This window comes from Syngnathus typhle, linkage group LG17, assembly GCF_033458585.1.
Source record: "Syngnathus typhle isolate RoL2023-S1 ecotype Sweden linkage group LG17, RoL_Styp_1.0, whole genome shotgun sequence".
NCBI lineage: Eukaryota > Metazoa > Chordata > Actinopteri > Syngnathiformes > Syngnathidae > Syngnathus > Syngnathus typhle.
Window position 1 is genome coordinate 6,726,600 of NC_083754.1, and position 26,223 is coordinate 6,752,822.

General features: G+C 45.4%; 1 protein-coding gene across 1 annotated transcript in view; it reads left to right on the plus strand.

Moving 5' to 3' along the window:
- The window catches only part of LOC133170753 (inactive phospholipase C-like protein 2), a 44,641-nt gene that overhangs the window by 2,497 nt on the left and 15,921 nt on the right, over window positions 1-26,223 (plus strand). Inside the window, exons 2-20 of the mRNA XM_061303883.1 lie at window positions 6,847-6,984; window positions 7,364-7,520; window positions 8,162-8,251; window positions 8,752-8,926; window positions 9,422-9,552; window positions 9,631-9,782; window positions 9,988-10,143; window positions 10,298-10,477; window positions 10,796-10,883; window positions 11,197-11,319; window positions 11,579-11,671; window positions 12,259-12,465; window positions 12,807-12,901; window positions 13,061-13,203; window positions 13,545-13,700; window positions 13,780-13,831; window positions 14,113-14,223; window positions 14,307-14,427; window positions 17,612-17,896. Of these exons, the coding sequence (XP_061159867.1) occupies window positions 6,857-6,984; window positions 7,364-7,520; window positions 8,162-8,251; window positions 8,752-8,926; window positions 9,422-9,552; window positions 9,631-9,782; window positions 9,988-10,143; window positions 10,298-10,477; window positions 10,796-10,883; window positions 11,197-11,319; window positions 11,579-11,671; window positions 12,259-12,465; window positions 12,807-12,901; window positions 13,061-13,203; window positions 13,545-13,700; window positions 13,780-13,831; window positions 14,113-14,223; window positions 14,307-14,427; window positions 17,612-17,896 (2,643 nt within the window). The 5' untranslated portion in view covers window positions 6,847-6,856. The remainder of the gene's footprint in view (window positions 1-6,846; window positions 6,985-7,363; window positions 7,521-8,161; window positions 8,252-8,751; window positions 8,927-9,421; window positions 9,553-9,630; window positions 9,783-9,987; window positions 10,144-10,297; window positions 10,478-10,795; window positions 10,884-11,196; window positions 11,320-11,578; window positions 11,672-12,258; window positions 12,466-12,806; window positions 12,902-13,060; window positions 13,204-13,544; window positions 13,701-13,779; window positions 13,832-14,112; window positions 14,224-14,306; window positions 14,428-17,611; window positions 17,897-26,223) is intronic.

The window sequence follows — 26,223 nt, forward strand, 5'->3', positions numbered from 1 at the left end:
CCTCGCTGGTCGCCTGTTTTTAGATATGTGCCGTCTCAAAGTGCTGAGTAACCAAAGCGTTCGTTTTGAATGGAGGCTATCGAAGAGCCGCGTGGAATGGCTGTGAGAATCTCGCCGAGCCCAATTGAAGCACTCATAAGTGATCAAGATGGATGCGGCTTGGCTGGTCCAGCGGGCCAAATATCTTTGTAGGGTAAAGGGTTGACCTTTTACTGAAAGCACAGTACTTGGCAGGGAAACTGTGGGGGGTTGGTCATGGGTCTCTGTCCATTCCGAGATAATACACGTGAGAAATAGCAGCTACATGACCTTTGGCCTGTGACGAGCTGTCGGGATCAAAGGGCAGCGTTTCTCCAAAATGGCTGAAGCCGTTTACCAGGTTAGGTGCCTTGAGGGAGAAGCAGCAAGGTCGAATAGCAAAAGAGTTTGGCTAGTGCTACTCAGTGTTGACACGAAAGAGGGAAAACACTGAGCACGTTAGCTATGTTGCTAACCAATTCAGCAGCACCCGCAGAGGCAAACCAAGCGGACGTATGACATAGAATTGTCACAGAATTTTGCTAACTTGATATGAATGGCCACACACTGAAAGAAAAATCTTTATTTGCACTTGGCTGTCGTCAGTGTCACCAGACAAGTGAATTTGATTCGCTCTCAGATGCTTTTCATTTTAGACGATGCGCTCACGTGAATGTTGAAACAACACACAACCGCTATTTCCACTAACACACACACACACACATAAAAGGACACGTGGTTGCCAAAATTGAGACGCGCCCCCTGGAGGCAAGGCTTAACCTCAATACAGGGTGGGGGGGGTGGAATTTCACGCCACTTTGCATTCTTGTTAAAAGGTGCTAGCTAACTACATTACCCGACTTGCTGTAAACTTATCTAGGACGACATCCATGTCAAAAGTTATGGAAAAACTTTATGGGGCGTCTCGCCCCACTTGGACATTCGTAAGCTCGCGCCTGCCGTGGCGTGCTCATCCTAACAGTCTCTTATCACGTTTGTGCAAAAGTTACTTGTGGGCGGTCTGGGCCGCTTAGATATTCGCAAAAGCGTCGGCCCGTGATGAACTTTCCCACCGGGGGACCACTTTGCGTCATAAGCAGCTTCCCCACCAAGTGTTACACTCTGCAAAGGGGCTAATTGGATTGTTGTACGTTATCTGCGGAATCTTTTTTTCTTTCCAGCGGTTTGAAAACAAGCTTATGAGGATTTAAAGGAGACGTATTATGTATCTCCCGCCCACAGTCGTTAGGCTTTTGTCACACTTACCCCAAGGGTGAAGAATTAACGCACACCAGTTCCGAAATAAAATTGTGTTAAGAAACCTTTGGGGGAAGGTTTTTGTGGGATTTTGTCGATAGAAAATAGGCCAAACCAAAATACCTTCAAATTAGAGTAAATCCATCTAATTTCATTATTTTGCAAGATATCTAAAGGCACCAAATAGAACAATGCCTTTTTTTTTTTTTTTTTAAATTCCTGCTTCATTTCCTGTCTTATGTTCGTGAAGCTCCCCTGGAGGAGGGGCGGGGCTTAGAGTTTACCCTCCATGTTCCCAGACCAGTCTGACATGTTCGGACCCCTTTTGCTCCCCCAGTTTGCCACGGAGGGAGGGCTGCCTCTCTGTGTTGTTTGTTCACTTTTCAGATGACATTTAACATGCTGTTTGGGTAGACAACAAGGTGGCGACCTGGCAGGGTGGTCCGCCGGGTGGGGGGTGTTTCAAAACTAGACCTATTTTGCAAAACACTTATAAAACAACTTTTCAATTAACTTTTTTAATTGTTCCAGATAAACATCATGTTTTTTTTATTATTACCCACCGAAGTGAAAGTTGACTTTTGATAGAGAACATCAAGTGCGTCAATGTTCTTATTCAAAAGAACAATTTAGCCTTGTCGACTCGTCGAGACACTCAGTTGGCTAGTTTTTAAGGGGACCATTTTCCAAACAATCGCTCTACCTTGATGTCGCCTTTGTTCTTACTCAAAAGCAATAATTTCGCTCTCTAATTACAAGCTCACAATTTGGGCTTTGTCCTCCCAATTTAATTATGTCTGGATGCAACAATCGATGTAGACGAAATAGCCAATGTTCCCCGTAGATAATTACTGTCATTATGCGTTTTCAATGCCCTGACTTTTAGAAACAGACCGCAACATTTTGCGCCTTTTAATCAAATTGTTAAAAAAAGAAAAAGCTTGCACAAAATGCTGGTTATTTTGTTTTTTTGTGCCCAGTAAAGGTGTGGATGAGTTCACTCGACTTATGCTTGAGAGCGACACAGTTACATAGATGCTAATTGTTAGCCCGTAGGTCTATTGGTATTGTATGCTAGCATTAAGCTAGCAGGGGCTATGTTTTCTTTTTTTAAATACACATTACTGCATGTTTCATGTTTAGTTTGACAGTAAGCTAGCATTTGCTAAACGGTGCTTGTTATGACATGATTTGATTCGCCTGCTGCCATGCTAGGATTGGGTTCAAATTGTTGATTTTTTTTTTTTAATGTAGTTTTGAGTCACAATGCAGGTCATGCCTGGTGTCTGTACTAATAACAAAAGTCTGTGGTGGTAGTACCGAGTTGTTTTGTTAAGAGGAAGAAGAGAAGCCTTTGGCAGCTGACCTGTACGCCAGCCAATTTACGGTATTTAACTCCTATGTTTCCAAATCAAGTTGTATTTATGTTAAGTCTCTTTTGTCGAAGACCTGCTTCTTCTCTCTTAGCGCTGATCTCCCTCTTCATGATATCAATTGGAGAATGAAGCAGGTTGTTCGTTCAGGGACTAAAAATGTATTTTCAATTTAAACTCTTAACAAGGCCAGCACTTATGTGATTTTATATTTGTATCAAAAGACAGACGCTGAGCTTTTGAAGTTTTCGCCTTGACGCACCCGCAGCTAAACCTCCCCCGCACACCCCGTCACCCTCGCAAAAGACACGCCGGCATTCCTGTCGCCGTTCACTTGAGCCCGGAGCCGCATTTAACATTCGTCCCCGGGCTTCGCATTACATCACGACCGCACATTGTACGTATGGACAAATACAAAGGAACTTCCAATTGTTTGACTTTCAAAATCAAATTTGCCATTAAGAATAATTGGATTTGAAATAAATGATACCAGTGGGTACTTGTTAGTAACCCAAAGACAACATGAGTAGCCCACGGGTGTGTTCTAAAAATAGCCCAGCTGTGATTGGACATTGTGAGTTACTAAAACAAATTAGAATTGAAGAATCATGTTATTCCAAATCCAATTAATCACAATGTTAACCTTGTAAGCCCGTATGTCACTCCGATGTAAATACGCCATTTACATTTGTTGACACTTGCAGCAGGAAGATATAATGTGACCTTCATATTGCTAACTTGTTTTCAAAGCAAACAAACCCTTGACAGATGTTCTTTTTGTATCCCCAGAATGTCGCGATTGAGTATATCTGTGGCCTTTTTCACACGTTTGGCACCTCAGAATTCTCATTTCATGACTGCCGCGTCACCTCAAATAGCCCGTCTTGCTCCGAGGCATCTGTCCAGATGGTTGGAAAGTGTGAGCGAGGGGTAGATGGGAGCAACGGGGGTGGGATTGGGTTGGATAAAGCAGGTCATTGGATGGCCAAGCTCCGACTCCAAAGGCTTGAGGGCGGGGCGGCGGTTCAGAGGCTAGCGGGCCAGCTGAGTTCACTGAGGTTACGCTGTCAGAATGCTGAGCTCTGCATGCGCTGTTTGATCTATTGCTGTTTCACAATCCGGACATCGGGAACGGGTAGCCGCTCTTTATGCCTTGATGCACGGCAGCAGTAGAATAGACTTTTGTTACCTTTTAAAGCAGCTTGTTGAACACTACTTCTCTATTTTCAAAATGACTTCACTCCCTGACAATCAGATTGAAAGTAGTAAGTCACACTAACAAGAACAAGCAACACAAGACGTGTTACGGGAAACGCATTTGGTGACGTCCTGTGTCAGCAGTGGCATGGGAAGTGTTTTTTAACCCCCTAAATATACACCATGCGGTAAGGTAGTCAGAGTTGACCAACCGCTCGAGCGTTTGCTTTCCCTAACTGGTTTGATTCGCCAGCGTAAGGCAGGTCAATGACATGCCTCGTTATTTTCCATGCCGCACCGACGAGTCCGGCGGGGGAGTCGTCACCTGCGGTGCATCATGAACCCACCCACCGATTGATTCCACATCAGTCAAACTGCAGACTGATCACCGAGGGGGCTGAAGAAGCTGCAGTTGCGGCCACAACCGACAGCGACTAGTAACTTGCTAAATTACACGGCATCGTCATCACTAACAGTCGCCCTCAGGCTACCTGTGGGCTATTTCGGCCTCGTTACGCAATTACTTTTGTGTAATGTGCATCCTTGTATGTCTTCCTTATCCATTCTCAGCTCTGTGCTTTCAACAAAAACAACTGGAGCGGCAATTGTGCTCGAAACAACCGGAATATTGATCAATTGGAAAGTTCATGCTGAAACATTACTTAGGTTTCTATTTTGGGCATCGTTTTTGTCTGCATTTGATTTTTTTTTTTTCTCTTTTATCTGTCAATGCTGCTGAAACGATGCATTTTAGCTTAGTTTATTTTAGCTTAGCTGACCTTAGCTTAGCTCACTGTATATTTTTTAAAATGTCATCTTTGTTCATCTCTTAGTTCATTGTTTACCTTGGTTAAGCTTTTATTATCTAATAAAAAAAGTTAGTCAAGGTAATTGCTGTACGTCTGCATATGTTTTGAAAGTGGACGTCAAGGGCATGCTAATTGAGTCAAATAATAGCCCGCACATGAGCGCAAATATTTGCAACTGATAATAGATGAAGGTCAGCACCGTATCAAAAGATGACCTTTTAAGAACGGCGCCGAGGAAACAGATGACACTTTCACACGTGCCTCCCCACTTGTGAGCATCATTAAATGGCTTTCCAAATTCAAACGCGAGTCCAAAGATGGTGGACGAGCGGAATGTGTTTGCCTTTGCACACGTGTCTGCGTGCTGTTGAGCTAATGATTGATCTGGCGGCGTGACAAGATGCGGGCTGCGACGTGTTTTGTTGTCGTGATGCTTGTGTTAGCGCTCGGGGTGGTGGGTGGGTGGCACCATGAGTTTCCTCACAGGAAGTGCTTACGTTAAATGAATGGCAGTTTTCCCTAAGAGGAAGGAGTGGGTGATGGCGCTCGACTAGTTTTTTTTTTTTGGGGCCTCTCTGCAGGGCTTTAAACGCGCATGTGACATGCCACCGCCGCGCCGTGAATGTAGCACGCTAATGGGAGACCACAACGGCGGCCATGATGAAGTCAGCCATTCTCCATTTCTAATATTGTGTTTTGGTTGGAATTTTGTGCTTCGATTCTAATTTAGATTATGTTTGTTGGGAAGGACCGATCGAGAACTCAAGTATTAATCCATCAAAATGAACAATTATTTTCTTCTGCATTGTCGTGGTTGTTTAGTACTACCGGGAACATCAAGTATTTTTTTTCCTCCCTATTTTGGCCTGTTTGTGAAATTACCCCAATTTTCTTCAGTTATATGTTGTTAGGCTTATGTAGTGCGTATAAATTATCTCTCTAGGGTTTGTGTAGTGATGTTTTGTCAATTTGCAATCTGTTTTTACCATTTCAGCCTTTTCAAGATTGGCGGTCCTTTTCAACCCTTTCTGCCAAAAGATTTTTTTGTTTTGGAAACTACTTAAAGCACTCAGCCTTGTATACCGACTATTCCTCAGCCCCTGCACTCTCGAATTATTTGTTGCTGTTTTTTTTTTTTTTTTTTGTCATGTCCTGTGCTTCATTCAAGGCTGTACTGAATGGCAACATTTCGTAACGACCAATGCTACCGAATGTTAGCGCTGTCTAATAAGGAAAAAAAAAAAAAAGGTCAAAGGTGAAACTTTACCACACATTGCCCGTTATGATTAGCTCACAGGATTATCTTTGGGTGCATTCCCAGAATAATTGGAACTGTCGGCGTCGTTTGGGGAGTTTTCTCTGAATGAAAAGCACCACCCCCCGGCGGCTCGCCTGTCCCAGTCATCAGATCCATCCGGCTAAAGGCATTTCTCCAGTCATGGGACGCTGGTCCACTTAATTCTTTAGTTTGTGTGCGTTTGCCGCGAGCCACAAGATCAAGAGGAATGTCGCTCACCGCTAAACCACAATCATTCCCGCGCACTCATCACACGCCTTCTGTACACGGTTACTGTGCTGCTTTTTGAGAAGAACAAGTCGCCGTGTTGACGGTAAGTCAACCGCTGAAGTGACCCCGGCACAAAGTCCTTTTTTTTTTGCGGTTCAAATGCAACTGAGAGTCAAACCATGAACCACAGGGGCAAATATGTCAACCGCTTTTCATCTTTGCCGTTGCCTTCTCCCCCAAAGCTGTTAGTTAATCACTTCCCGGTCAATATTGGGTATATAAATACAAACGGTGGAGCAGCAATGTAGACAAATAAAATAACTCACGGGCTTTTATTATTTATCCTCAAACAAGGACAATGAGTCTGTTGTCAAGAGGATCCAATTGACGTTTTAAGCATTCATATGATGTTTTGTCCTTGTGTGCGTCAAACCGATTCAGTCGATATCTTCCATCGTTTCAGTGCTGAATTCCTTCTTCCATGGCATCTCCCAGAGGAAAACAAAGAGGCGATTCAACTCTTTTAAAGACTGTAGCTTTTGGAAGACATCCACTAGATTTGATTATCTGCGGCTGCCAGCGCTTGACTTTAGCTTTAATTGATCTTTTTTTTGTGGTTTGTTTTCAAGCAACTGTCTCCTTGAGTGACCTCTTTTTTGTTTTCACTTCTCTGCTCTGCTGTTAGGGTGTTGAAGATGGCAGTGTGGATCCAGGCCCAGCAGCTCCAGGGAGATGCTCTCCACCAGATGCAATCTCTCTACGGTCAGCACTTTCCCATCGAAGTGCGACATTATCTGTCGCAGTGGATCGAGAGCCAACTCTGGTGAGTCACCAAACCGAGTGAGGCGGTGACTTTTTAATCCATGTTGTCTGGAGCAGAGCATTGAAAGCCACATTGCAGCTTCGTAAAAGAGCCTTCGCCATACTCTTCCTAAAAACGATTTCCCAAACTTCCGTTTTTGTCTTTACGATGTTTCATGACGCACCGTGAAACATGAGGTCACATTGAAATGTTCATTCCCTGAAGCCACTTTGACTTGGGAGCAATTTTGTATCATGTGTAAGCGCACAAATAAAGTATTGAGAAATCACTCCCGAGAAGACAGAAAGGTCTTGTTTGGCTTTGAGGTGGTGTTTTTAAGGTCAGTTGTGCCACTTCCTTCTGAGAACTTGTCCTAAAGAATTTCTTTTACTTCGGTTAGGGACAACATGGACTTGGAGAACCCGCAAGAGGAATTCAAGGCCAAACGCTTGTTAGACGGGCTGATCCAGGAGCTGCAAAACAAAGCGGAACACCAGGTGGGCGAGGATGGCTTCTTGCTTAAAATCAAACTGGGACACTACGCCAGCCAACTCAAGGTAAGTCCTGACAACAAATTGTCGTTTTGCCAATAAAATGTCAATTTCTCCTTTGACTTGTTTTTCTAGCAAAACAAGCCGTCGATTTCGACATTCCCCCTTGTTGATGTTTTTCTTTCTTTTTTTTTGGGAAACCACACACACAGAAGCACCAAATGTTTCAGAACAGTTTGTATCCACTGCAAGGAAAAACAACAGGACAATCCAAGTGCAGGGCTTGGTAGTTAGCCAGCGCTGCTATTTATGAGCCGCGCTCTCCAAATTCATTCTTCTCTTGCCTTCCGCTCGCCTCCCGGAAACCAAACTGGGCAAAGGGGGGGATCGCCTTTGCTCAGATTTAGTCTTTTGCAAAAATATCAAAGATGATGTTTGAGTTCAGAGGAAGTAAATCCAAATCTAATTGTCATAGCATGAAGATGTAAAACACCGCCTAGCACTCGTATGCTAACTAGCGCTTAAACGAAGCGCGCCGCTCTTGGGAGACGGCCGTCATTAGGCTCCTCTAATGGGCTCCGGTGCACCGAAGCCACCGACAAGCTCCTTGATGCGTCTAAATTGGCGAGCGGCGAGCGCGGCGGCCACTCGCCTCGTCAGCGGCTAACTAGACCTTAACCACAGCACATGTTCTCCTTGTCTTTCAGAGCACGTATGACAGATGTCCTCTGGAGTTGGTGCGCTGCATCAAGCACATCCTCTACACCGAGCAGCGACTCGTGCGGGAGGCCACCAATGTGAGTGACTGAGTGACTGAGTCGGATTGACTGGGTGACTAAGAACCCATAAGTGTACGGAAACAATTCTGCAAGACATCAAAATGTTTGCAGCAGTTTATTTTTCAATTAGCCAAGTGTGAACGCAGACTGCGAAAGCGTGTCGACATTTATTTTGTCACTTCTGCAATGACCTGGCACGACGCTGCGGCAAAGCGTGCCAATCAAATAGTTTATTTTTTATTGCACGCCGCTGCGAGTTGGGAAAGGCATCGAGCCAGCAGCGCATGAACATCTGATTCTTGCTAACTCCTGGCGGGAATTGATTTCCAGTCACAGCTCGCCTCTTCTATTAGCAAACACGATGCGGACCGATGAGCATTCGAGTTTGCTTGGTCGTTCTCCGGCTGACTGATCAGACTTGGGATTTTACCGTCGCTAGTTCATCCGAGGGTCGGCGCATCCCGTCCATCTCAAATGACATTCATCCAAATGCTATTTCTGTCCATGCATTGGAACAGTGCAGCTCCCCGGTGGGCGGACTGTTGGACAGCATGTCTCAGAAGTACCAGCAGATCAACCAGGCCTTCGAGGAGCTGCGACTGCTCACGCAGGACACGGAAAATGACCTGCGCAAGCTCCAGCACAACCAGGAGTACTTCATCATCCAGTACCAGGAGAGCCTGCGCATCCAGGGTGAGAAAGAAAAGCCCTCACCCTGTCAAGTCAAATGGGTGTTTTTATTTTTTTTGGGGGGGGCGGGGTCACCACTCAATAATTCCAGCATTTTCACTCTTTACTGGAGTGAATGTTCCCCACCATCATAGAGATGTGATTGGAGGAACTCAATGTGGAGACTTTTATTGTGTAAGAGCTCAACGACCTTTCGAAATGCTATTAAAATATGTGTAAAGGAATTATGAGAAACACGAGTTTCCATAATACAGTACACGTAAATGTTTCTGTATGGGAAAAAGAAATATATATATAGAATTCACAGACAATCGTTTTCCAACTAGGTTGAAACGATACCTTGAACCGGACGTGAGCCTTGGCCTTCATCGGAAAAAACGTCAACAAGCGCCGACCGCATTCATCCTTCTTTTATTATAGCCAAAAAGCCTCTTATGAAGTTCTTCTTAGAAATCCATTAATTTTTTTCTCTTTCAAATCTCTACCTCCCTTTTCTAGCTCAGCTATCCAGCCTTGCCACACTGCCCCCTGCTGACCGACAGTTACGAGAGCCCGCCTTGCTGAACAAGAGAGCCACCGTGGAAGCGTGGCTGACAAGGGAGGCCAACACACTACAGAAGTACAGACTGGTATCCACTTGACTCTTCTACCTCGCCTCGCACCGGCGGCTCGCCGACGGGAAAGCCGACACTGTCGTTGTCTTCCAGGACTTGGCGGAGAAGCACCAGAAAACATTGCAGCTGCTGAGGAAACAGCAGACGGTCATCCTGGACGACGAGCTGATCCAGTGGAAGAGACGGCAACAGCTGGCAGGCAACGGTGGCCCGCCAGAGGGGGGCATGGATATCCTGCAGTCGTGGTGAGCTTCCGTTCTGCGACCCCCCCCCCCCGTATGAGAGCCACTGAGGTCGCCGTTTTACGAGCTCCTAATGAACTGCCGCTGAGTTTATGCTCCAAGCTGATTGGCCCCCTAACGAGAGAGACGTCTGAGCACTCGTGTCGCTTTTACTTTAGTCCGCGACTGAAAGAGGACTCAAGTACTTTTGTTTTTGTGTGTGTTTTAGGTGCGAGAAGCTGGCAGAAACAATCTGGCAGAACCGGCAACAGATCCGGAGAGCAGAGCACCTCAGACAACAGCTGCCCATCCCCGGTCCTATCGAAGACCTCCTCAATGAACTCAACAGCACTATCACAGACATCATCTCAGCTTTGGTCACAAGGTAGCTACAAAAATGCAAATAATTTTACCCGGTAACATTCTTTGAAATTTTTCACATGAACTCATTCACTACCATTGACGACTACAGACGTCAAACATCCAAGGCGCATGGTTCAACCCTATTTCTGTGCCCCCCCCCCCCTCTTTTTTGTCAGCACCTTCATTATTGAAAAACAGCCCCCCCAGGTGCTCAAAACCCAAACCAAGTTCGCCGCCACCGTGCGCCTCCTGGTCGGCGGCAAGCTGAACGTGCACATGAACCCACCCCAGGTCAAGGCAACCATCATCAGCGAGCAGCAGGCCAAGGCGCTCTTGAAGAACGAGAACACCAGGAAGTAAGTTTAGAGATGTTTATGTAGGATTTCACTCCATTCACACCTCACAACACAACCATGACTGGAACTCCAACAATGCCTTGGGAGAGTCCACGCAGAATCCACTTTTAGCACCGTTCGCCCGCCATGTTCCACATTCCAAACGCGGCAGGAGTGCGTCAGCAGTTAAATCTGTGAACAATACCGCTGTTATCTTGTCTTTTTTTTTTTTCTTTCATGCGCAAGCACGGAAAAAGAAAAAAATGCTATTAAGTATTTTATGCTGGGGAAAAAAAATTGCTGTTGAGAAACTCCTCGACGTTGTTTTCTTCCCTGTAGTGACAGCAGTGGAGAAATTCTGAACAACAACTGCGTGATGGAGTATCACCAAACCACGGGCACACTCAGCGCTCACTTCAGAAACATGGTGAGGGCCCTCGTGCGAGCTATTTAAAGCCGCTAAGGGTTGTCAGCGCATCTCCCCAAATAGCCACCAGGGTCGTTTTTATTTATTCCCTCAAATATCAGGGCATCTATTTGTTTGAGTGGATGAAAAGTATAGATAGAAAGGGACGTTTGTCTCCGTTTTCCTTTCGCTGTTTCATGAGGATGCTAAATGTACAGACTGCTGTAATGAGCACCAAAAGATGGATGTGCTCTTATGTATCTTGCTGGAAGCAGCCATTTGTGCTTTGATTTACACGATGACTCATGGCTGTGTTTGTCGAATGCACGTACAGTCCTTGAAAAGGATTAAGCGGTCGGACAGGAGAGGAGCCGAGTCGGTCACGGAAGAGAAGTTCACCATTCTTTTTGAGTCCCAGTTCAGCGTCGGAGGAAATGAGCTCGTCTTCCAAGTGAAGGTGAGAGAACACAAATCATTTAAATAAATAACATCTTTTGTACTGCCTTGACCGACAGCATAAAAATTGTCTGTCCATATGTGATGCTGCACTGTTTGTGTTTGAATATCAGTTGCTGAATGGATTCAATGCTAATTCGGCAAGCCCTTCTATAGCGTTTTTCATTGCGTGCTAGCATTGAGCTAGCAGACCATCGATTTTGGGGTTTGATCCAGATTGAAGAAAAACCTTGTTGTTGGTTTTGTTGATGTCCCCGTAGACGTTATCGCTGCCTGTTGTGGTGATAGTCCACGGGAGCCAAGATAATAATGCCACGGCGACGGTGCTGTGGGACAACGCTTTTGCCGAGCCTGTGAGTAAACCTTTTTGATATCTATTGTTAACCAGCGCCGCTATTTGCTCATGTACAATTCAGCAACTTCTTTTTTTTTTTTTTTTTACTTCAAGCCACGTCCTCACAAGAATCAATGCAGTCGATCAATGCCAGCTTTTGTAGTTTTAAGCAAAAGGCGGGTTGGTGAAAATCAGAAAACCTTCTGCTATCAATCCAACTTTAAAGCTCGCTCATGACCCGGGTAACGCTCAGCGGTCGGCGGCAGGGGTGGGGGGGTTGGGCGCTTCACAAAAACATCAGCAGCAGCAGCATGGGCGCCTTAGGGAAGATTTTCAGATCTGCCTCGGCACAGCGAGCGTCTACATTTCACACGCTGTCGATAACCATAGCCTGCTGTGCGCAGTGGCGTGTAACGCCATGACTCATCTCTAATGGCAAGGCTTCAAACCTTCGTCGGGGTCAAAATGTTGTGGCGACCGTTTCAATTAAAAAAAAAAAAAGTTTTCTTTTAAGTTCATTATTAATTTTAGAATTAGTTGTTTTTTTTCCCAAGTATTTCAATGGAACTAAAATATTGCGTAATAACAAGACTCTGTTGTCCTCAGGGCCGCGTGCCTTTCCTGGTCCCGGACAAGGTGCTCTGGCCTCAGCTGTGCGAAGCCATTAACATGAAATACAAGGCGGAGGTGCAGAGCAACCGCGGACTCTCTGAGGAGAACCTGGTCTTCCTCGCCCAGAAGGCTTTCGGCAGCTGCAGCACCAGCATCGAAGACGATCGCAATATGACCATGACCTGGTCACAGTTTAACAGAGTCAGTTTCCTTGTGATTCCGCCGCAATACAAAGACTTGTTGTGTTCTCCGCTCCCGCAGGGATTTTTTTTTTTTCCCCCTTCCCACAGCCCGGAATTACTGAGCCATTTGCGAAGCCTGCTTGTTTACCATTGAGTGATGCTTAGCAACTCTGTAGTACAATTCCACACTCCAGTCATGTAAAATGAGCTTCGTTGTCATCATAATGGCTGTTGGGTGAAAAGATGGTGGCTCGTTTTCTGTGTGACAAAGCGGCCAACACAATATGGCAATTACAGCTCGTTCGGTTTCGGCGGCACGGCGTGGCAAAGGAAGGCTTCATGTTGTCTTCTGCTCCTCAGGAAAGTCTGCCTGGCAGGAACTTCACGTTTTGGCAGTGGTTTGACGGCGTGATGGAGCTAACCAAGAAGCATCTCAAGCCGCACTGGAATGACGGGTGAGCGTGTTTTCTCAGTGTGGAGCCCGCAGAAAAAAAAAAAAGCAGCATGTTCCTGACTATAGTTTTTGTCTGCCTCCTCCATGGCAACCGGCGTACGCGCAAACAATAAAGGTACGGAGCTGTGCACGGCTAACGCTTTCTCCTTTCTCTTTTAAGCGCCATACTGGGCTTTGTAAACAAGCAGCAGGCTCAAGACATGCTGATGTCCAAACCCAACGGCACTTTCCTCCTGCGCTTTAGCGACTCTGAGATCGGAGGGGTCACCATCGCCTGGGTGGCCGAAAACCCCAACAAAGCAGGTATGAGGGCCGCTCAAGATCGCACAACCACTTTCAATCCACTGACTGGTCTTGCTTCTAGAGGGAATTATAATTATAATAATGGATTTTATTTATAACGCACTTTATATTTGATGGCATATTGCTATTGTACTGCCTGCGGTAGAACTCAAAAGGCATTTGCCAGCCGCCACTTAATTCATTTTGCTCCAATTATGTTGCTGCCTTTACAGGCTGCTGCAAAAAATTAACTGGAGATGCAATTAGCCGTAAACGCCATTGACGCTAAAGTACCGTACTCGCCGATATGGACTGCATTAGAAAATCCATTGAAATAAAATCATCTCTGGTCCATTTTCCAGGCGAGAGAATGGTGTGGAACCTCATGCCCTACACAACCAAAGACTTTACCATTCGCTCTCTGGCCGACCGCATCAGCGATCTCAACCACCTCCTCTTCCTCTACCCCGACAGGCCCAAGGACGACGTCTTCTCCAAGTATTACACCCCTCCCCTCTGTAAGTTTCTGCCGTGGTAGCTTCTTCCTTTGTTTCTCCTTTCTACGTTTTTGACGCCGCTTCTCCGTTCCCTGTGCAGCCAAGGCGGTGGACGGCTACGTGAAGCCGCAAATCAAACAAGTGGTGCCTGAGTGAGTTGTCCTCTTCCATTTCCGTTCGTCATCGGCTATTTGATCTTGCATTACAGATCAGCAATTACAGTCAGAGGAGGCCAATTAATGATGCCGAGGGGCTCCTGAGCGAGCGTGCTCTCCGCTCATCATTACAGTTAGCCTCGTTAGCCGCCGAGCGACGCTCTGGCTTGGCTACGGCCGCTGCTTTGCCGTAATGATGCAGCGGGGCGCGGAACTCACGCTGTGGTGAGTTGCTTAGACGACCGCTAAGAATCACGTGCGCGCGTGTTTTTCCACAGGTTTACAACGGCCAATCCCGATCCAACGAGCGGTAACGCCACCTACATGGATCACAGCGCCTCTCCGGCTCCCGTCAGTCACCCTCACGCTTACGGCTTGTACCCACCCATGTGAGTTACTGCGCCGCGTTATTGATAAATTGTCGATTAATTGATTTTTCTATCAATATTTTTCAATTACCAATATCACCCAGGAGTGAACCCATGTTGGACGCTGACGGAGATTTCGACCTGGACGACACCATAGACGTGGCGCGCCACGTGGAGGAGCTGCTACGACGGCCTGTGGAGAGCCACTGGGGCGGCCAGCAGTCGTGACCGAGCTAGCGAGCGAGCAACCGGCTCATGGTTTCAATTCCAATCATCTCATCTGTTTTGCCCTCTCCCTCCATTGCTATAATGTGAAATGTTCATAACGGTTGTGGTTTTATTTTATTGTGTCGGCGTGAGAGAGCATGTGACTCTTCTTCTTTCAAGTTTTTTTTGTGTCCATAAGTATTTGTACAAGATTGCAATGTAAAACAAAAGGCAGACAGTGTTATATAGTATTGGTTAAAAAACAACAACAACACAATAGTGTTCAATTGTCAATGTGCATGCGTTCACTTGATTTTAACATGCTATTGTATGAAAAAAAAATTATGTTTTTAATGAATGTTGTCTGAATGTTGACAAAAAAAGCTGGAACATTACTCAAAAACCTCTGGTTACAGCAAACACTCGCACATACAAAAAAGTGGTGACACGCTCAGCGGATGATGGAACCTCGCCGGGTGCACCTTGGCACCTTTGTCTGATGCTTTTCAAAAATGCTGCCTGCTTGTTCTCTCAGGTTACCCCCCACCCTCCCACCTTCTCATCGGTCCTGCCTTGCCTTCGCCCACGTCTCACCCTAACCCTAACCCACCGTGTTTTAACCCAACGTGTAAACGGTCACGACGCAATCATGGCACCAAGTCCATCGGTGGCTGAAGGACATAAGTAGCCTCATCCTCAGGAATGCATTGTTCTGGTCACAACAGATGTATGTGAATATAGATTACATTATGTGTAACAACGCCGCCCCTTCCCCTTCCCGTCACAAACACACATTGTTGGATCTTTGTGTAATTTTCTTTTCTCAATCTGAGTTGTTTGTACGCTTGGTGTTGTCGTCTTCTGTCGCTGTGCTTTGGAGGCCTTTCCAAAAAGAGAAAAAAAACAACAGAACAGCTGTCATTGGCAGTGAAGTGACAATTGAAAGAAAGAAAAAAAAAAGAACTATCGCTTATAAATAAACGCTCTATTTTTTAAGTTTAAACTTTAGTGTGGTGGCTCGGATGAAACAGTTTTCACTAAGTTGGGTAAAAATATCTAGTTGTGTATGTAATTATATGTATTCATTGTGTATGTCTGAGGAAAGCCCCTTTTCTTCAAAATCAAATAATTGCCTTTCGAAACAGATCAACCATAAGTCGGTGAGCACATTTTTAAATAGTAATTTACAAGAGGCCATGAGAACGAACATTTGGTTGGCTATTTTAGATGACTTACTATTGTAAATATTGTCTAATTCTAGAATTTGTTTTTTGTTATTGCTGTATTTTGACGCAAATATACTGCTTCCTGTAAAAATGTTTAATGCCCTTTTTCAGTGTTTAATTGGCATAGAACACGTAAGTAGCTTCACACTGAAGTCCTCTGCTGCCCTCTAACGGTCAAATGATATATATTTGGGGGGTTTCCTTCACTCTTTAGATTTGCGCCTCTTCCGTTTTACCACTAAGTGTCAGTAAAACACAGTTAATCAAACTGATGGAGCAAAAATTGGACCGACTCCCTACTTGGTTTAATTTTACGCATTTTTCTGGGTCAAATTGTGTATATTGTTTTATGAAACAACTCAAAGTGATTCCTGGGTCGGTCCAATTTTCTACCCCACAAATTGTAAGTCAAATTGAAGACAAGTAGTGGATCAATTGTTGACCCCTTTTTTTTTTCCCCCAAATTAAACCAGCACTGCGCCGATAAATCCTTGCATGACCCTGTGACCCCGTCGCTCCCTCCCTCTGCTTCTCTTTGGATGCCAGTTGGGATTAGCAGGTGATCGATAGGCACCTGTCATCAATACATGCCAGCTGAGGGAGGAGAAGAAAGACAAGAAGGGGAGGAGGGCCCATTAGATGGCAGTCTGAGAAGATCCTCCCGATGAGAGTTCGACAGCGGGAGTGGCGCCGGCTGGCAGGCATCCGCTACAGGAAGCGACTGCAAACCTCAAACTGTTGGAAAACTTAAAAAAATATTTTATTATGCTGCTGACTCAGCGCAAACTCCTTTGTGGTTCGAACCAGATGATTTCTTAGGCGGTGAAACCGAGATGCTGTTATAACCTAAACTTAAATACTATTTCTACTTTTGTGATGAAAAAGCCAAAGATTTTGAAACTTGCGTGTTAAAGGGGACATCTCATGACTTTAAAGTGCGGCATTTAGTGGCTGAGCTTTTAAAAGCACAACACTTGCGTAAATAATTTCTGACCATGCATAATGCATGAGTCAAGAAAGAGAGTGGCAGAGTCTGCTTCTTCCTGTCCCAGAGCACACACAAAAAATAATTCTCGTCACGTGACCTGACGTCTCTTCATTCATTGCGGCGCGTTTATATTGTTGAGCCTACACATGGATTCACTTATCACCATCGAGGCCTGCATCCTGCCTCGGGGGAAAACCTGGCAAAGCGACCTTTGACCCGCTAAATATCCGCCCCGCCCTTCCAGTCGATAAGTCTGACCTTTAAAGCGTAATTAGCACGACTGATTACAATAAGTCGTGGTTGTGTCTTGATTTTTTTTTTTCTCTAAGTCCTGGAAATTTAAGTGACGATGCAATTGTGTTGCAGCTATGGCAGCGGACAAAAATATTGGGATATGGATTGCTGCAATAATCCAGAATGCTTTTACTTTTGGACAACTTCCAGCATTTTATTTTTAAATACACAATTCTGTCCTCCTAAATAAGTACAGATTGTGGATACTTTTCACCTCTGGAAAACTAAAAGTCCAATTCCAATTCCGTTCCACCATTGATCATTTGTCAAGAATTTTAAACAGTTCATGGAGCTGCTTTACTTTGCTTGGTAAGGATGGTGCGTGCCTACGTCGACGGGCACGCGCGGCACCGTGCTCGCGTCGCGCTCGTGCCCGCGCAGTCTTGAATTTGTCCCGCGGATGCACGCCAGTTGTGTGCAGTGTATGTTGGTCCAAACGACAAGACTGTGCCGGTTCGGTACGAGCACAAGTGGAGTAGTAGCACAGCCCATAGGGACCAGAAGGTTCGGAAGCCGGACCGCTTCCGAGTTGCGGGCTTGTCGCAGTGAAGGAGCGAAGAAGCGGGGGGCACCGGCCGGCCGGCTCCCTGTTTCGGGCACCAGGCGAAGTCCGAGTCGCCTTTTTGTGGATTAAAAAACAGAAATGGGCTGCTGCCGCAAAACCGTGGAGGTGTTGCTGTTGCTGCTTCTGTGAACCATGGCGGGGCTCCACGCTTCTTCGGATCCATCGGGACATTTTCTGGACTTGAGCCGGTCGACGCAAGCCTCCGCCGCTGCAGGGTTCGGCGGCGGTGGAGGCGGGGCCACCCGGCCCTACTTGGAGGTGTCGGCCGACGCTGCCCGGAGCTTCGGAGCCGATGGAGTGTACAGCAACGGCCGGTACCGGGAACTGAGCAGCCCGACGGTAGGCGTTCGCAGCCGGGATCCGTCCACGGAGAGGAGCCAGGGAGGAGCGAACACACCTTGCGGCATCATGAAGGTTGGTTGGCTCAAATGAAGTCTCAAGGTGACACCAGCTAGCATGAGTGTTGCTGCGGTCCAGTTGCAGAAGGAACCACATTGGTGAGAGGAGCCAAATAGAATAGAATAATTACTTGGTGGAAAATAAGCACTCCGTTCTTGAATAACGAGTGCGTAACCTGTTTTATTTATTCCATAAATAGTGCATGAACGTCAAATAGAACAAAATTCACTTTAGAGTTTAAAAAAATAAAGAAATGGTCTTCAATCAACTTTCTTTGGTTACTCAAGTGAAACGGAACACCAGGCAGACTCTTTCAATTATGTAATTAAAAGTAATGTGATTCCTTTGCACTTTGACATGCGGTTACATTTATCAGCAATGTTGACATCTCTTTCCTTAATCCAAAATGTGAGTTGCTGTTTATGATTTGTGCTTTGCTTTTTCACTCTGCTCCTTTTGAATGCGTGCAAGCCTTTCTGTAGTGGGAATGGCACAGACTTCAAAACTTCATTTTGTATTCGCGTGCTGCGGTCGACCCTGCTGGTTTTATTCCTCTGAGTATAACATCTTGCAACATCTTTTTTAAGTTTCTCAAGCTCCAAGTGGGAATCTTGCACTCTGATATTGTCGACATTTTGGACACTGCGCGTGACGGAAGCTGCTATTTTCCACAGCCCATCCGTTAATTTGCATATTTTTACTACACTTTCAAAAGGTTGATTACGTGTACTGCGTGTGGTCATGTGACTACCCGGCTCCGTTTGATTGGTCAAAAGGAATTAAATGTCCGTCGTAGTTCCGTCGGTGGTTCGTCAATGTAACTGAGCTAAAGTAGCCTTACTCTTTAACAAAAATACTAAAGTCAAGTACGTGGATTAAAACTACTCTGACTATAAGTCATCACAGTGCATTATTTTCCGTACTGACCATTATTTATTGTTGTCCAATAAAGCTGTGCACATTAGAAAAGTGGAGTCCAATAAAGCTTGATGTGCCGAGAGCTTTTTCATTAGAACTGTGATTTCCTTTTAATTGGTTGTTGTGGAGTGATTGCTATTCAAGCATGTCTCGTACTTTGTCATCGTGAGGATCTTTTTCACCTAAGTCTATGTAAAGAGGAGCAAACAGAATCCAATTTTTGTACGAGGGCTGGTTCTCGGGAGGACCCATTAAAGTTTTGGTGAGAAGCAGATTTGCATAATGTATCTAGGGGTGTATACTGGCTGTTGGTTGAGGATCATTAACTTGATGTGGTCCAAAAATAAGCAGAGAGCGGCAAAAAGACTGCAATGACGAGTCAGCGTCCTTCTAAGTACAACGCCGCTCTTGTATTCCGGCCCACTCTGATCAGAGTTTGTTCTGCAGCGGCCGACGCTCACTTCTTAGATAGACTCATAATTGGGTTCTCGTGGTGACAGCTCTCGCGCCCTCCAACAAACATGTTTGGGCAAAAACATCAGCATGCGCAACGTGCCACTGCCGCTCCAATGTCGCCAACTCACCCGACTTTTAACATGGCTAATAAAATCTGCATAAATTTAAAGTCATTGTTTTGTTAAGATCTGCATGATTGAGTTCAGACATTGCGTCCGTCTGAATCGCGGCCCCGTTATGTAATGCCGACAGTGGGCGGCGATTCCAGACTGGTTTCCGGCGACCGATTCCGAGCACATCCCGGCACACAAACTACTAATTTAGTGATGACAGCATCGCCCTCAGAATGTCCCAAAATCATCAAGCGGCCACGTCTCATTTCTCCGCCCTTCTTCTTCCTTCCTCCCGGTTAAAGCCGGAATTCCCACAGTTCCCCCAGCTCCAAAGAGATGGAAGAAGTGTGCAATCCAGCCTCACCCCATTAGGAACCTAGATCAATAATGATCTCACGGTTATCGTCTTTCCCCGTCTGAGGTCGTATCTTCCGTCTTGCCTCCCTTGCGCGGGAGTGCATACGACTCATACTTCACATTCATGACCTCATCTGATGGGCTGGAGCCCAAATGTGTATAGTCATCATGTGAGGAACATACTTGGATGCTTAGTAAGAGCACTGACAGAGTGAATCAGGTCAAAAGGACGCATGGCTTGCCTCAGATTGGAGGTGACTCTTTCAGAAATCACATGCCGGAGTTTGACTTCGCCGGAAAAAGACATCTGTTGTCGAATGTGATAAGTGGCAAACAATGGCAGTTTTTGGAAAGACGGGATTTGGAACATTGTGTCCCTCCCGCATGACTTGCGTCCAATCCTAACTCTGTAATTGATTACATAGCGTATAATAATATCAGATGATGAGAATTGGAAAGAGCATCGATCCACGCATCACTTGGTCTATCACGGGGGTTCCTTGGGAAAAGGAGCTCTTTACCTGAATTTTAATTTCAGCTAATGGAACCCGCAAGGAAGGTACATATTTTTAGAAAACACGCCTTGGCACAGCAGTTGGAGATTTCGTAGATTAAGTCATTAGATTGTGGCTATTTGGAGGCCCGGCTCCCTATTTTAACTCGACCTTCGATGCAGTTAAATTGTCCTCAAGAAGGGTTATAATTAGTATCGTGGGATTGCTAAACACTGCTAGCTTAATCCTTCCTTGTCTTTTATTCCCTTAGAGGATCATGACTTGACATTGAACTGATTATTTTAGGTGTCAAATTGTGACGCAGTCAGAGAGGTTCGGTCAGACACCAATCTGATGAAAAGTGACGAGCACTTGGGTTTGATTGGAAGATGACTTTGGGATAGCCTTGACTGTTCCCGGATAGTATTTTGTCATTGAATGATTCCTCTTTGATTTTATCCGCTCGAGATAGTTTTGATGACTGCGGACAAGACCAACAAGGTTGTGATGGATGAGAACGACAATCTGCCGTTCCACCTGGCTTCTCTGCGGCTTGTTTTTTACTGCTCTTCAAACATACGGCACTTGTATTCACTGCCTTTATTTTTCCTGGGTATTTTATTGAGCGCCGAGCGACTGGCGGGGAAACGAAACTGTGCTTTAAAGCCAACGACCTGTGACCGAAGTTGAAATAACTTGCGTCCATCAAAACCAGTTCCACGGAATGAAAAGATTGAATGATTGGCTCTAAAAAAAAAAAGAAAATATCAATACACTATTGGTCTAAAGCAGCTAATTCAGTAATGCGGTGCATCAAGGTTGGATCATTTACGTTCACGCTCTTCGTCACAATTGTAACACTTCAGGAGCTATCATTGAATAATTCAGTCTTGCCGTTATAAACAGAACCTCTTCTGTTCTGTCGGTCTAGCGACAAGCGTAGCGTGTCATTCTGACTGACGGATCAAAATGGAGAGTGTGGGTTAAGAGCGTGACAAATGAGCGCGGACGGGTCGTGTATGCGTGTGGTCGAGTCGGAGTCACGGTGGCTGCAGGAAGTGATGTCAGCGAAGGAAATTGGATGCGCGAGACCTTCGGCGCCGCTAGAGTCGAAATTATGGGATCTATTAATGGCCTGAGAATTTTATAGGAAGGAAGGAAACCGTGCGAGTGACATGCTTGTTTGGATTTATGCCTTAGCGGGTCAGAAGTGAGAGCCGACTCATAGAAGATTCTAAAGAACAGTCGTCCTTTGGAAGAAGTGATCTTCTGACAGGGACAGCTTGTGTGTAGCGCATGGGGTTTGCAGCCAGCTGCTCCCACCCCCCTCCCCTGACGCTGAATCTCACATTGTCGCAGCGTCGCATCATTTCCGTACTGGGGGCCAGTTTGACTCCCTTGGAGAAAAATCCATGCAAATCACAGCCAGGCCCGCGTTGGCACCACCGGTCGTGTATGTAAATGTATCGACGAGCGACACGTGCGCAAACTTGGCGAGGAATTCGCAGATGGCGCCATTTGTCTTGTTTGCCACGCAGATGGCCCGGGCGACAACGACAAACTGCTTTTCGTGGATGCGATGGAATTGTCGGGTTTTGCAAATGTCATCATTGACCTCCATCAAGCTAGCAAACGAACCAAATGAAGCAATCAACGATGATTCCAATGAAGTCTGGCACAGATTCTTAGCTTTAAAGGTCTTGTGTTCAGAATAGTCCAGGTGTAAGTTGCCCTCAGGCTCTCAGACATAATTCAGGATTTCCTCTTCCACACAACTGGGACGTTGTCCCACAAAAAAATGAAAACAGCAAAGCTGAAATGTCCCCGAAGCGGAGGCTGCTCATACCACGCAGTAGGTAACATGCGCGAGCATGTCGCTTAAACATTCCATCGACGCTCGCGCCAGTCAGTCTTGAGAATATCTTAAATATGTGTTGGGGCTTTGGCGGATTAGGGAGTGCCGGGAGGAGGGGTGATGGTGGTCGCTTGGAAGGCAGCGTGATGTCTTCCAGGCTTTCAGCTCCAGACTCCAAATCACTTTTTGTTTTGTTGTGAAATGTGCGGTAAGTGTGTATTGGGGAATGTTTAAACCCTACTTGATTTTTTTGTTATTGAAGTAAGTTGAACTAATCGACACCAAGTTGGGTGGGCACGGCTGAGAATTCTCAAGGACCCTTACTGAAAAATAATATGAGACTTTTTTTACGGGTGGAAACCTCGACACTTTAATTAGATTCATTTTCCACTTATTTTGAAGACCTTTTAAAGAGACGGCGTGAGAATAAACGGCAGGAAATAAATTTGGGGATCATCACGATGACGAGCGGGTCTCGAGGAAGAATGAAAAATACAACAAAAAAAGCTTAGAAGGAAGTGAGAGTGGGGAAGGATGGCGGCGGGTACATTTTGCATGTCCTTGCGTCAAGCTGTCCTGGCGTAACCTGCCAATGGCCGTTTTTGTCATGTTCGCTCGCCAATTCCTTCTTATTAAGCTCTAATCAAAATTTCCCATCACTTCCCAATAGTCCACTCCAGTCACGTTAGGCCGCATGGCGACGTGTTCGTGCTCAAGCGCTCTATCAATACAGCATGTCGCAGTTTGACCCCATCCCGCGAGAGGATCAACGGCCGCTCTGACACAACGTATGCGCCAATCACACCGAGGCGTGTCCCGGCCATCACAACTCTTGTCGGTCCAAATCAATATCGTACGGTCAGGGGAGGGGAGGCTGGAGGTTGCAAGATGCTTTTGACTGATAGCTGCCTTGCCGCTTCCTTGCATCACTTATGTGGCGTTGACGGCGGGAAATTGGATCGGCTCTCCTCGCCGGCTGGAAGTGGATTTTGATAAATGACGGCTGTGCAAAGACGAGGGAGAATGAGGACAAACTCAAAGCATATGTGAACGCTTTGGCTGGTTAAACCCTGGATGGTTCACTTCCTAAAAACATGTTGGCATAACATACCCTTACATGGAAGAATCATAACACAGCTTGCATTCTTATTTCAATGTACATCGACTTAACCTTACTTCCCTCCATCTCTGCAAAAACAATAACAACCCCCACTTGCTCGACTCTCCTCCATCCCTTTTTTTTTTTTGTTATTCATTCCATTTGCTATCCCCTGCCTTGTTTTTGCAAACGAGTGGGCGGATCATCCAAAGTGTCAGCGCTGTGCAAAGACGCAAATGAAGACCGTGAGTGTCTCCGAAGGCTGCAGCGTTAAGTGGCGGCTGTAATTGGGGCTGCACCTCCGGGGGGGGGGGGATGTCCATGTGCATGCTTAGTCCCATATCTTAAGCAACAAAACCCCACGCACACATAAGCATTCTCCTCACGGACACAAACTATGTCAACAAACGCAGGCGAACGGGGAGTCGCGCACCTGTTTTTCCCCGACACACTCGAACACGCATCTACACGCTCAGCCACATCTGCAAAGCTTGAGGGGGGCCTCGCCGAGCGCGGCATGAGGCGAGAGTGAAAACACTGTGAATACTAATCATCGGGCCATGAGGCGACGGCCTTGAGTGACGTGCGGTAGACAGACCTTGAGCGGGCTTCTCATCTGCATGCCACTTTGTGTTTTTGTCACCGAATGTTCCTCGCCATTCATACACAAGGTCGTTGCACGTAGTTCTGGGTATCAACAATAAGAAAAGACAGAGGAGAATAGAATCCGGATTTCAAAGGTTTTACGTTGCTTTCGTTTTTCTCTGCAGCCGTATAATATTTTGTCAATGGAGGCAGGGGGCGGGGCTTATGTTTTGGGGCTGCTTTGCTACTCTGGCACGGGATATTTTGAGATCAAATCAAAAAAGAAATTGCTTAAGATAAATACATTTTCAGACAACAGCAAGTGGCAAAATGCGATTAGGATATGACAAAGAATGAAGTAATTAAATCAATTATCAACTAAATATTACTACTATAAGTGGCAAAATAATAGTGACGTGGTTGTCCCAATGAAACTCGCTCCTTGCGTGTTCTATAAATAAACAGCCCGCATGTTTCAACAAAACCTCAATCTACTGTCCTTACTTTGGCTCTTTTGTTCCCAACGCTGAGATATTCTTACTATCCCCGCTCGCAATCGCAGATGTGTCACTTTCAAGAACAAAAGAGGAATCACAACGTTATTTTTTGACTATTTTTAACTATTTATTTTTCCCAATATGCCCGGTATTTTATTTATGCATTTCATATTTTAAACAGAAAACAAATGCACTGGTAAAAATAAAAAATGTGTTGTCTTCAAAGCTTCACCTGTGTCGACCGGGTATGTCCTGAAAAAGGTCCACCTTTGCAATGCCCACGTTCCTCCTCCTCCCACCTCATCACGTTCCCATCAGGCCTCTCTACATTTTCACGCCGTTCGTGCAGAACTAAAGCGGGGATGAGTCACTTTGCAGTGGCACTCACGTAGCTGTCCTTCAGACCACCTCTGCACACAGACATACACAATAACAACTCTGGACTGACTGCTTGCTTGCATGAGGCTCAATGCTGGATTCATGTTTCTTTCAGGAGCTCATCATTATCATTCAAAACTACAGAAAATTCCCCAGAGAGGTTTTTTTTTTTTTTTTTCTCTTGTTTTGTATATTCCGTATGTAAAAATTCTGTCTGCGCCCTTGGCGAGTGATAATCACAGCATGTTCCGATATCGCCTATCGGGTTAGTCTTGTGTTTTATTCAACTGCCCTTGAACCAGGAGAATAAATAAAAAATTGCGTCAATGTATATTAAGTAGAAATGCTGCAGATGCTTCCTTTCGTGCAACCTAATGAATATGTTGTGATCCAATAAGGGGTGCTGTATAAAAATTCTCACCCTGGGGATTCCCCCAAAATCAAGGCTGCTTGCTGTTTGTTGTCCAGAAAAGTCAGGGAACTGAAATTATTTAAGGTATGACCCATCAATAATTAATAAATAAAAGAAAAAAGAAATATATTAAAAAAAATAAAGATTTTAAAAATTAAACAATATATATAAATAAATTAATTAATAGATAAATTAACTTTACACCTTAGTCAATAAATGGATCCCAGAGTTCAAAGTGAACATGGTGCATCAGCATTTAGCTGCGATGCTGCAAGTAACTGGAATGAGACACAAACAGAACTATAGTTTGTAGTGTAAATGCTTTTGAAACCAGATTTAAAACTGCGCCCCCCCCCCAGAAAAAAACCTGTTCTTTGAGAACAATTCTATTATCATATATTCATGTAGATTCTTTGAGTCATTTTAGTGTGTGATGTCTGTTTAAAAACTTCTCTTTGCTGGCATAATCACTTGCAAACTACCTGATGAGTTCCGCGGCACTTCTTTTAAAGCCCCCACCCCCCTCCTCCCCTCCCATCTGTCCTTATCATTTAATGAGCCTATCTGCAGCACACACGCATTCTTGCGTCCATCTTGGTCTCGCAATCTCGCCCCGTTATCGGTGGCAGCCGGCTTATGTGAATCAAGGTAAATGCGGAATGCAAGCCGCCTGAAAAAAGGTCGCCGCCGATGAATTTCAATTAGCGGTGCCGCCGCCTGCAAATGGCAGCCGCTTGTAATCTGGGTCCAAGGATATCAGTGTTTTGATTGACAGTTTTATTTTGTGGAGAAATAAGAAAATGGCGCTAATGTGGCAGCTGCTTGGGAGGCAAATGTAAAATCAATAAAACGGAGTGCAGTTATTATTTTCGCTTCGGCTGCGAGTGCGGAAACGTCTTCCTGCAACATTTGCACACCGCTGATAATCTTAAAGGATTATGATGCTCCCAGTTGCTGTTTTTGTTCTCTCGTTCGCTAATCAGATTATCTGGCAATCATTTGTCCGAGTTAAGGTTACGTTCCGGGTCAGCGCCTAATTAGTAATGAAGAATAGAGAGGTGAACATACGACTGCACGGCAATTCAGAATAAAAAAAAATAAAAAAAATCAGCACGTGACAGACTGAAGGTAGAGCAGTTTGAGATCACTTTAGTGGGAAAAGATTTATCATCTCTGCA